The sequence below is a fragment of the Chlamydotis macqueenii genome, chromosome 3 (assembly GCF_036417535.1).
Source record: "Chlamydotis macqueenii isolate bChlMac1 chromosome 3, bChlMac1.mat, whole genome shotgun sequence".
Taxonomy (NCBI): domain Eukaryota; kingdom Metazoa; phylum Chordata; class Aves; order Otidiformes; family Otididae; genus Chlamydotis; species Chlamydotis macqueenii.
The window spans coordinates 32,042,036-32,054,497 of record NC_141558.1 but is presented as its reverse complement, the minus strand read 5'-3'; the positions used below and the strand labels follow the sequence as shown (position 1 = coordinate 32,054,497).

General features: G+C 37.3%; 1 protein-coding gene across 1 annotated transcript in view; it reads left to right on the top strand.

Moving 5' to 3' along the window:
• COL9A1 (collagen type IX alpha 1 chain) overlaps nucleotides 1-12,462 on the top strand; it is a 44,870-nt gene that overhangs the window by 18,391 nt on the left and 14,017 nt on the right. The window contains exons 20-24 of the mRNA XM_086744818.1: nucleotides 718-762; nucleotides 1,510-1,563; nucleotides 1,670-1,723; nucleotides 10,083-10,136; nucleotides 10,898-10,969. Of these exons, the coding sequence (XP_086600944.1) occupies nucleotides 718-762; nucleotides 1,510-1,563; nucleotides 1,670-1,723; nucleotides 10,083-10,136; nucleotides 10,898-10,969 (279 nt within the window). The remainder of the gene's footprint in view (nucleotides 1-717; nucleotides 763-1,509; nucleotides 1,564-1,669; nucleotides 1,724-10,082; nucleotides 10,137-10,897; nucleotides 10,970-12,462) is intronic.

The following is a 12,462-nucleotide window of genomic DNA, read 5'->3' as shown; positions in this document are numbered from 1 at the left end:
GGCCTTTAGACTCAAACTATTCTATGATCCTGTGATTCTATCTCTTTTTGATATTCTTTTTGATATTCTGGCTCAGAACATCTGGAATGCATCAAGCCCATACTTCTTTCTGTGAGGGGTGGGGGAGGGGGAGTTCTCTAGTGTATCCCCTGTGGTGAAATTGTAGTGAATCGGTAGTGCTTTATGAACTCTTTTAGAAGGCAATCCTTGCACATTAACTGAGTAAGCTTGAAAACTGTGGCAGTTGTCAAAAGCTAAATAGAAAGTTATTTGAAACACTATGCTATAGGAGTAATTGCTGTGAGGATAAAGTGAAGGAGCTGTATTAAAAAAGAACTGCAAGTAAATTTGTAACACAAAGTGAGCTCTTAAGCTTGGAAGAAAATTTGGTAAAAAAAAAAAAAATATATCTGTTAAATTCTCTACCTCCAGTCTCAGAATACCGGGACAGGGAATCTATTTCGAGTCTAAGCTGGAAAAAGCCACGACTCTTCACTTTTCCCTGCTCCTTTGGCCAGTTTCTGAAGTAGGAATAAGACTCCTTATCTGTTAGTTTGTAAATAGAAAGAATTCAGGCTTGGTTGGTCCATTATTGGATAAAAGTGCTTCAGTATCAAGTAAAAGGACTAGAAATGCTTTAACATGAGAAAGATGTTTTTAACACCATTTCCAATCCCCTTAACAACAAATAAACACTGTAAATGTTATTTCTTTCAGGGTTTACCAGGCTCTCCGGGTATGAAAGGCATTCCTGGTCAAAAGGTAAATCCTCTTGAATATTGACTTTCTTATAACACCATATTTGTTCTTATGAAGTTCTAAAGTATTCAGTGAAGTTGTATTAACTTTCTGTTGTGATAAGAGACAAGCCTTTGGCTGAGAAAATTAAATATATTCTTTTATCAACTCTAGTCTTATGCTTTTTCATGATTCTTTTGCTACATGATGTGGTTTTCAAGATTCCAGGCATTAAATAATACCTAAAAAAGGGCATTTCGTTTTAAGTTTGTGGAAATCATTCCAGAAGGAGGCATGTGACATGGGTATCTGTTTGAAATGAGGTATCTAGGAATAAGAATAGTATTTATAGCTGCCTGAAGTTGATAGAGTCACAGAGATTGTCATCTCTATGTACTACCAAATTGCAGCATCAATTCCAATTAAGTTTAAAAAAGTATTGTATGATTGAGACCATGGAATGTGGCAGACAATAATGTTTGAGTTTAGTTTTAAGTAATTGAAAAAGAAAACTAGATTGAGACATGAGAGCAGCAATCAAGTCTATTTGTGATTTGTCAGTATGGAAACAACAAAAGAACTGAAATCTGACTTTTGGCAGATTAGATAAAAGTAATTAGGTGAATGTTAAACGAAAACCAAAATAAAGGTGGAAGGTAAAAAATGAATACAGACTGATTTTTTTAGACCTTATTGGTTTCCTTATTTCCTATTTTAAAATGGAACAGTAAACCATTGGCTTGGCTAATATTTTTCACCTTTATCCAACAGGGTAATAGAGGTCCCCCTGGGGTGCCAGGTTTGATGGGAAATTCTGGTAAACCGGTAAGATCATTAATCTTATTCAAAAGATCCAGAAAAAATGACAAATTTTGCATTGTGCAGAGAATCACTCTTCAAATTTGTTGCATTCTTGCTATCCCCAAAACAGGGTCAGCAGGGCCCAGAGGGAGAAGCAGGTCCAACAGGACCCCGGGGTCCACCAGTAAGTATTGAATAAATTTCTAACTGAGCGTATGCAATATTGTAGTGTCTCAAGTTATGGTTGCTGAAGCTAACCATGAGATTAGAATATTATTCAGCACAAGTACTAATTTTTAAGGTAAATGCTAGGTGTTTTTTAACCCCCCCTTCCATACCAAGTGGATGTGTATCATCACATAGAGAAATCCAGAAGCACACATCCTGTGATTGTTTCTGCCTTTGATCATAAATTAAACTTCAAGCTTTTTTTCTGGTCTTTGTTTTTAAATATGCTAAGTAAAAGCCCAAACAGAGGCTGGTTTCAGGGTGGTTTGTGACAAAAGCTGGAACCATACTCCTGTTCTTCCACTGCAACAGTCAACTCCCACCACTAATGTTCAAAAGCTTAAATTCACTAGCTGTCGTTAGATCACTTGCTCTTTTCTTTAACTGTTTCAGCCTCTTAAAGAAGCTTAGCTGTATGTTACAAGGTTTTGAGCTTTGGACAAAAAAAATAATTAGGACATGAATTTTTTTTTGGCTAGGACCTATTTCTAATGCATGTAACGTGAACAGTGACACAAGGTATGAAGGAAAGGTAGCTATCTGTCCTACCTATTAGAGAAAATGGCTGGAGACTCTCCTCAGTCCCCTTGGTCAACTGGCATGGTGTGGTTTGATTTTATGTTACTAAACTTCCTTAACACCCCCTCATGTGTAAGAGCAGTCTGGCTGCAAACAAGTTGCATATGGAGAACAGTCTCTTGCCTGTGTTCCCAAAACTGTTCTTGGGCATTATCTGGGAAAGTCCAGTTTGTCTGAGACAAAAGCGTTCATCATGGATGATGGTGGGATAATCCTTGGGCCTGTGCCTTGGCCCTTTCTGGTTGGCGTTATGAATGTAGTGATGTGAAGCATAGCATTTATCTCTACTTGGAAATGCTTGTGGTGTTTCTTTCACTGGAGATTTTCCTTAACACTAGAAAGATTTGGAAGATTGCAGAAATCATTGCTGGGCAGGTACCTCGCTGCAAAAAATAAATGTGCTAAGGAGAGTGAACTGATGGTATTTGCTAAGGCTCAGTACTGAAGATAAAGAACAAGCGTTCCTGAGGCGTGCTTGGGGTAGAGTGTGCTGAGTACAGATTTCTGATTCCCTCTAGAGTGGACCTGGCATGGACTGAAGTTACATAAGGCTGATCTAATTTCCTTTTGCTGTTAATCCTTCTGTGAGGGATGAGAGGGTCAGTGATTTGAAGAAAATTTTCACATACCAAAATTCAGTCTGATGACACTGACAAGGCTCCAGGCTCTGTAACCAATTACTTTTGCAAGCTTCTCTCTTGCCACTAGGACCCTAGGGATACTTTCCTGGAATTATCTGAGCTTCTGCAATCACACAGTGATGTAACAGTTTTACTTATGCAGTTGTAGGGTTGTCCTCATACATGGCTTAGCAAGTTACTGATAGAGTTATATTTGTAAGGGTATTTCATGGGTCAGGAATATCTTCACTGAATTAACTCTTACATACAGCAGGAGTCAACCAAGTAACAGATTTTGGTTTTTTTTTTTTTTTTTCTATTTTTTCTTCTGTGGTTTATATTATCATGTGCCAGATGTGTTAATTCATGAAATCACATTTATTTTAGGCTGAATCTTTGCATGAGTGCTGTGTCCACAGCTGCTATGAATGATATAAAAAGGGGATTATATAAGCATATACTTACTAGGATGGAATATAGGTATCTTCAGCTTGCAAAGATTTATTTTTGTTGTTTGCGTTTAAAAGTGTTGGGTGCACTAGAAAAAGTTTTCAGCCCTGTTCTTCTTGAGGTGAAACTTTGTATACTTGTAACAGGAATAAGAATTGTAATTGAATCAAACCAAAGTAATTGCCCAGTCTGATAATGCACTGTAATCTGCTAAACTATGCTTTTAATCCTTTCAATGTGAACATGAATTTACAAAATCAGCAGTCCGTAGAACAGGAGTTGACATGCAGGGTTAGTTATTAGTAACCCTGCAGTTGGACAGAAGTACTTAATGCAGATTAAATACAGTGATTTTTCTGTTTCTCACTGTAGAGATCAGCAAGACATCTGGGTATCTTGCCTTTATTTTCTCTGTCTTTACAAAGTGCACTCATTTTGGAAAACTTGTCAACATTAGAACAAAAGCGTAGAAAGAAAAAACTTTTGGCCAATACAAAATGGAGAAAGGAAGTAAATTAATGATAATAAAGTAGTTTGCACGTAGAACATTAAAACACTAATCTACTCCTCTATACTTCCTTTAAAGCTGTAAAGAGCGTTGAATAATAACTATGTTTAGCTTCCTTCTGCTCAAGACTACAAGCAGCATATGACTGGAATGGTTTTCTGTTTTCTTTTTGGAAAACCTGGAAAAAAACATTACTTCTACACAAAAAACTGGAATGATCAGGATTTTTTGTTCAGGAAAGACACAGGGTTGGACTATTGAACCTCAGTGAGCTTTGGTCCAAGCTGAGTTTATATTTATTTTCAGGGCAGCATAAAGAGTGTTTTCTTTCTTCTGCACCATGTAGATGTAGTAGATATATGTGAGTCTCAGCTTTTAGGATACTGCCTTTATATTTCCAGGAAAAAAAAAATAATCTGCTATTTAAATAATTCTACGCACCATGATTTTCAAACTTCTAAAACTAGAAATTTTGAAAATAAGTTGACAAAAGCTTTTAGAATTGCTCTAAAGAGAATTTTTCTTGTGACTATTTTTGTATTTTTTTTCAGATTTTGAAATTTTCTCACAACTTTAACATTTAGTAGTTTTTGACCAAAGTTTTATAACCAAACACTTTAAAAGCCTGAGGATTTTATGGTTACTATTCAGGTATTTTTCTTGTTCTTTTCGTTCCTATTTCAAATTATCCTCTTTAGCACTCATCTTGGTTCTTTTCTTTCTCCTTTAGCTGTTGTTCAATTTCGCTCTCGGTAATAGAAGACTCAGGTAGAAGTCAAGAGGGACGAGGCTTCTTCCTTGAAGTTGGAAAAAACCTTGATATTTTGCAGGATATGGAGAACTTCAGTCCCTTAAGATATTGCTGCATGGCAGCAGCCACATGAGAGATCCTCTTCACTTTCCCATTTCACGTACCCCTGTTCTTTACATCACCACTAGGGAAAGACAGCGTGGCTGGTAGCTCCAGGAAGGCCAGAACTGTAGAGGAAAGGACCCGCAGTGAAGATTTGTAGGGGGATAACAAGGCTGACTCTGCTAATATGGACAGCAGGCTGGTATCTGCGCTAGGGAAAAATAACATGCCTGCATTTGTGTTATATTAAAAAATTGCCTGATTTTTCAGCTTTAGCTACTTGCAAAAGACATCTTTTTGAGAAGAAATTTTTACTTCAACTAGTATGTAGTTTTTTGAGGAGTTACACAATGGAGTGCTATTAAGCAATAATAAGTGACTCTGTGGGACAAATTAATACTTTTATACTTGTTTACCAATAGCCTGTACCATCCTCTGGCATAAACTGTGTTATTTCAATGTTAATTTTGATTATTAAACAACTGTTGGAGTGTAGTTGGAACAGTATTGTTACTAAGCAGCAGATTAAAATTTTGGCCTTTTGCGAGTTTGTAAACAGGGAAGATATTAAACGGCTGAAAACAAGATAACTAGCTCTAATTAAAAAGAGGCAAACTCATGTATTGGGAGACTCTTACCTCACTGCTGAGAAATCTCCCTAGGAGAAAAATACTTTCAAAGTACCATCTTATTCTATCATTGCTTTTCCTTAGAAAAGTTGGCACCTGAGTGGAAAAAAAAAAAGTTTTACTTTTGTCTTTTTTTTTTAGTTTACTATTCATCTGTTCAGTAAAATAGAAAAACCACTGGAACAACATGGAAATTTTGTCTTTTGTTTCTAAATCAACCATATTCTTCATTCCACTCTAATTATTTTGTTGGTTATCCTTATGTTTGCTTCATGTTATGCTAGCCAATCCAAGTAATTACCAAACTCGTTTGTGATTTAAACCTTTCTAAGCCAGTCATCATGGCAGGTGGCCCAGAGGAAGCAGTTCTCAAACATCAGAGTGTCGTTCCTAATCAGTGGAATTTAGCCATGCTCCCTAAGCTGCTTAACCATTTTCTTTCATATTTGCTGAGATTTAGTAAGGTTTAATTTTTCATATCGTGTCTGCAGAAAATACTGACCCCTGCCACTGCTTTTTTCATCCTTTTTTTTTTTTTTTTCTTCAGTTATTTAACCTTTAAATTGCTAACATTTGGAGAACATGTATCCCATCCTCTGGTTTTGCAGTGAAAAGAGAGCTTGGAACATTTAAATAACCATTTAACTTAAAGTTCAATACTTGCCTAGCAAATTGAGCAAACGATGTATACGCAGGCCAGCATGTATATGTTGTTAAGGATTTGGGATGCAATAGATGTTTTCCTAACATTAGCAACAGAGGTGAAGTATCTAGCTGCCTAGGATTTGATACCGTAGCCCGCTCTGAGAGACTGCCCAGGTTGATTGGGCTGACTTGCTCTCTGGTGCCTTTGTCTCTCTGCTTATGCTAACAAGGGAGCCTGGAGTACCTTGCATTTGGTACTAAAATGTCAGACAAGCTAAAGTTAGATGAGAATACTATTTTTAGCATCTTAAATAACTTTCAGCTAAATTATTTTCTGAGTCTTTAAAGATATGTACCCTAAAATGTATCTTTGGGTAACCTAACAATTATAACTAAAATTTAGTTTTTCTATCATGTTCTTTTTACATGACTCCAACTGAAATAAAGGGTCATTTTCCATAGCTGGTATTGGTGTAGTGGTATTGGTAGTGTGATGGGATGAAATGTCCGTGCCTCAGTTGATGTGATATGTTTAGGTAGTAGTGGCCATGTTTTGTATATATAATTTCAGAGGTGTTCCACAAGTGATGAATCAGTTTACATTTAAGATACAGCTAAAGGGGTTAGAGTTGCACAGTCAAAAGAACAATTTCTATCCTGCCAGGTATGCTTTTAATCCAGTAAACCTAAGCCTCTAGAAGGATGCCAGTAAACTTTCTGATCTTGCACAATTCTGTGGCATGATTTGTACAGGGTAACACTTTCTCCTCTTTCACTCACAGACTACATATCCCAGCCAAACCTGATTAGTATCTCCAAGCCTCTCCAGTTCTCGTACTATCCACCCCTGTTTTTCCAAACTGCCTCGTCAGATTCCTGTCTGCTACCTCGCACTTCACCTCTCCACCTCCAACAAAAGCTTCCTTTGACTTTTGGGCAATGCTGGACCTCTGGATGTCAGCAGATATCCCAATGTTGGTTTCTTCTAAGCAGTATAGACAGTGACTTGGGTCAAAAATACACTTATTATGGAGTTAGTGTACTAAAGCTATCATAGACCTCAGTTAACACTGTCTCTCTCCTTTATACTTGGCCACAGTATCACCCTTGAGAAGAATGGCAGCTATAGGGCTGCTACTTGTACTCAAAGCACAACACAGTTAAGGAGGCAGCAGATTTCATGCTATGCCTATCTCTTACCATTATCCTGAGCAGTAAAATTTAATTATTATTCTGAGAAAGGTGCAAAGGTGCATTTAAAATCTCAGAGAAATTTAGCTGTATATTTACTCTTTGAGCAAATAATAGTTTATATTTTTGGATGCTTTTTAGTGCTGTACTGAAGGTCAAAGGAAGATTCCTGTTTGATGCTTCCATGGATAAATCTTTGAACTTAAATTAATAATTCCTCCGAGATTTTGTATGAAAAAATAATTATGATAGGCTTAAAGTCTGACAATCATATAATTTGATAAATGGGTTACATTTTGCAAAAGACTTTGAAATATTAAGTTTTAAAAAGTTAATTCCAAAATGTACTTTGTTTATTCTTTTTTATTCTACATAGATTTAATTATCTATGGCACTGCTATTGAATATACTAAAAATCAGTGTGATATATATTATAAAAACAAAATTCTTAAGTAGAGGAAAGTTTATTACAGTATACACTAATTACCTGTAGAGAGATTCTAATTAGTGTTTCAATCTTCTGGGCAGCTAAGTGAGATGCAAACTACCCGGGGAATGTTCTCATTCTTGTTATTATTCCACTAAGATAGGCATCCTTAACAGGATCAATTGGTCAACAGGAAATCAATAAAACAGTGAAGGAAACTTTTTTAGCATGAGAATGCATCCAGATAACCTGAAGGAAGGTCTACTGTGAGTCCTGTAATAACCCCTTATGTATGTTACATTCAAAGGCTAAATATAGATCTAACAGAACTGAGAGAGAGATATTACATCTTCCTCTAAATGTATTGAGCGATCCAGCAATCCTGCCTTGGAACAAAGGGAAGGCTGATTTTGTTGTAACCACAGTCTAGCACCTCAGCTGTGCCAGGGCTGCATCCTGGTATTGCTCAGTATTGCGGTGCTGCGCTACCGTTCCACACCGCACCATTTCACATGTGCCTTGGTGTCCTTTGAGAGAATGGCCTTATCCTCAGCAGCACGCACCTGCTAAGCGATAGTATACTTAACAGACATCAATTATTTGTACTGTTAAAGTACTGGAGTAGTGCTGGACATTCTTTTGGTCCGCACTGTCTAACATCATTGACTGAAACAATCTCTAGGCGGTGGCCAAGCTTTAGAGTACTTCAGGGGCCGTTTGCAGTGATAGTCTGCACGCTGCCTCCTTTCACTGTAGGCCAGGGAAGTTTACCAGCATGGGTGCAAGCCAGTCTGTCCCAGCTCACTCTGAGCTAGAGTAGCTACTTTCCCTCTTCAAGCATTCCACCTCTAGGAAAAGTAGGAATTTTGGAGTCTATAAAAAATGCATAAAACATACAGATTTTGGTCTCTTTATTTTTTTTTGTTGTTGTTGTTTGTTAAAACCAGTGCAACATGCCCATTGATTTGTAAGCGGCCCACAACTATGGAAGCTATGGACTGTGTTCTGTATAGGGCCTCTGTGTAAGAAAGATGAGCTGAGGACATGGCCAAACTGCCTTCTGTTCTGATTGTTGCCTATCAGTAACCTAAAGCGCAGAGAAAGGTTTCACCTGACCAAGCATAGATGTTAACACCTGAACCAGTTATTACAGATACTGTCTTATAGGCTGTGGGGAAAATGCAGATGCTTCTCGAACATGACTCGTGATGTATTTAAAATGTTTACATGAGGACATTTCAAGATACTTTTTTTTCCTTCATCCCCTATGAAGGGAACCAAGTGTAACTAGCTCAATGTAGATCCTGTCCCAGGGCCATTTCAGTTAGGTTTAACTTGGAGAAAGCTTCACAATCTTTTAAATAATGTCATGGACCTAGGGGATTCCTGATTGTTGTTTGGGTTATAGTTCTACTATTACTCACTAACACAACTTCTGCAGATCTTGCAGTGGTGGCTTTTAGTTTGAGGTAATCTGTCCTTACAGACATAATGTCAGTGTTTATGGAAAATACTGTCCTTTTGTATTCCAGCCTTCTGTATACTAACCTTAGAATCATAGAATCATTCTTTTTTACCACCTTAGAAAGCATTAATGTTTGAAAAAATGTAGTGTATATTTGACAAAATACTATTTTGCATTTAAAATAAAGTGGAAGATTTTTCTTGCATTCTGTATGACCGACAGAACCTTTGATGTGCTTAAGAGGTTTATTATATGATTTTTACTTTATGGAAGGTGACATTGCTTTTGTTTTATAGCTATATAGCAATCAGACATGAATGTTATGACATACATGAGGAGACAAGTTTCTAATATTGATAATTTTAATCCTTTTATTTCCTGCATCAGAAATGTAGTAGTATTCCAGCTCAGAGATGTAGTACAGAATTATGTGATTAAATAACAGATTTTTCAAAAAGATCAATGCATCTTCTGGGTTGTAAGTTGGGGAGGGGGCTTTTTTTTAACATAAAAAAGCTTCTAGAAATTATAAAAAGTGCTTATAAAGGGTAGTGATTTTAACACCATAGGATATTTTGAAGGAAATGAATGGACAAATCTATTTAAGTTTGGTTCTCTGATCTCTCCAGGATACCTGTCATTACATTTATGACCTGGTGTAAAAGGCCAGGGGACTTGATTGTACATAATCACTCAGCAGAAAAAATGAGTTGAATCATTTAATGCCAACTAAATATTGTATGCCATTGTTAACTAAAAATGTTGACGTTTCTCAGGAAGTTCTGCTATTTTTAAGGCATGTGATGTTTTTGCACTAATTAACAGAAGTCTTGATTAAAGCCAACTGCTAAGTAATTCACTAAACAGTAAGAAAAAAAAAATCATACTTTATTCCCCATTCACAGGAAATGTTTCAGGAAGTAATGATGTCCTTCTGTTTCCTATAAGGGTAGCAGAGGGGAGCCAGGTCCTGTGGGTCCTCCAGGTTTACCAGGGAAATTGGTAAGCAGTTTATTTCATATTCAGCTCATGTTTACTTTCAAGGAGCTATGGTATCATCTGGAACTACACTTACCCATTTATCCATGCAGGGAACTGAAAATAACGTTGAAACGAGTGATTGTCGAGTTTCTTTTTCAGTCCTCTGTGACTATGCTAAAATTAGCAAATCCTGTTTTAAAGTATATGGAAATGTGTGGGACTTTTTCTTCTGCTTAAAAAAAACATGAATCCTGTGATGTGCAAAGTTGGGTTTCATGCTCCTATGTGGGCTGCGTGTACTCGGGGAACAGGAGCAGTGAAAGAGTGGCTTTCTGCTAACAGCTATATGAAGCTAATGAATGGAGCAGATTATGAGTGCCACCCTTTACCAGTGCTCCAGCAGTATTTACACAGTAACGGTCAGAAGCATAGCTGGGGAGGTTTTGGCTGAAAGAGCCTGCTGTTACAGAGGAATGTGCAAATCACGGAGGGCATGATCTTAGGAAGTATTTTTAAGAGAACCAGACTGTTGTTGAGGGACTGGAGGGTGGAAAGCCCTCTAAGCCATTTCTGATGTATTTGTCAGCATTAAAATCATAATAAGACACTGTTTAAAGGGCTGTGTTTTGGATTAGCTCTATTTTCATCAGATAATCCTTTTTCACCAAGTTAGGGCAGAATCTTACTCCCAGAACAGTCCTATCTGCTTGTCAGGATATGACCCAGAGTTGTTCATTCTAAAACAGATTGTGTAAGTTTACGTCCTTGACTTATTTTCACAGGGTCCCCAGGGTGATATTGGACTTCCTGGACTGCCAGGTCCTCCAGGCCTAACTGGTGGTAAAGGTGACCGGGTAAGAAATGCACTCATACAGACAGACTGCAGTTTGACGTCAGGAGTAAATACAATAATTTGAGCATTGTTTGAAGTTTTTTACATGAATCAATGTCTGGTTTCTTGTTTTGTATGTAGATCTATTAAGCACATGAAGGCGGTGCTCTAGGTGCCCATTAAATACTTGTACCGCATAAAATATACAGGAAAAATCTTGCCAGTGTTACTTAAGGGACTGCAATAAGATTACTGGTATAAATATTTCAATTTCTTTTTGAGTTTGAATCATTTAAAGGCCTAAATCGTATTGCAAATTACTGACTCAGATATGAAATTGTAAGTCAGGATCTCGGTCACTAGAAAGCTTTGGAACTTCAGCCCTGGTCTGCAGTGGATACAGTGCCTTTCACATACATCTCGGGACCTGCTGTGGAAATGCACAGGCTAACGGAGCTGTTGAGACACCGGTGAATAACGCACAATTACAAGATATAAGTACCTCTGCTAGTATTTTGTTAGGAAAGAAGAACTGGGCCCTTAAGATCTCACATACCTGCAGGAGATACCTTTGCTGAATACATGTCAGTGAAAACTGTATATATACAAAAAAGGCTCCTTGCATTCTCTTGTTTATAGGAGGCTACAGAAGATGGAGTTCACTCACCAAACTTCAGGCATCTTTGTTGTAGAAGTAGTCAGTTCTACACTGTGTTTCATCCTTCTTACTTGAGACATCTACTTCAGTATTAAATGAATTGCACTTTTGGAGTGCCTCTCACTTTCCACAGACAATCAAGAAAGTATAGAAGTGTTAGTGAGACATAGGTATCGCTGCTGTAGATGCAGAGGAATCCTGCCCCTGGTATGCTTCCAGTATGTATCGTAAGGTGGCTAGATAGGGCTTGCAATTGTTTTTGTCAGTTTTTAAAAGCTGTTCAGGTACTTATAAACAAGTTTCTAAGACAGTCTTGTTGTTGAGATATTTCTTCATCTGTTTTTTTTTTTTGTTGTTGTTATTGTTCGGGTTTTTTTAGTGTTTTTTTTTTTCCCTAATGATGAGATCAGGAACATATGTTTCTAGTCAAATGTAAGTATTAACATAAAGCAGTCTCTTTTAATTAAATTGGTAATGATTCATACTTTAAACTTCTCCAGAGGGAGACTGAAGGTACTTGAGGAGGCAAATCTGGAGGAAAAATAACTAGTATTTGTTGCAGTGCTGACAGTCTCCCTCCAAAAATGCCTGATTTTCCTCATTTATTGTATAAAGGGTCTGGACCTCTGGGATAAGAGCAGAATGTAGAGGCCTTAAACTGAGCCAGTGAGATTCAGGCTACACCCCGGAGGTTTCTGTTTATATAACTGGGAGATGACAGTATCTTATGCCTGGAGCTTTTTTAAAATCCTAGGGTCAGTTTAATGCCCTGTGCAAATACCTTAAAGTCCAAAAAGCTATGCTAGCAATTATCTCATCCTGCAATTGCTTTTTAGCTTTCCTGTTTTGAGATAAGT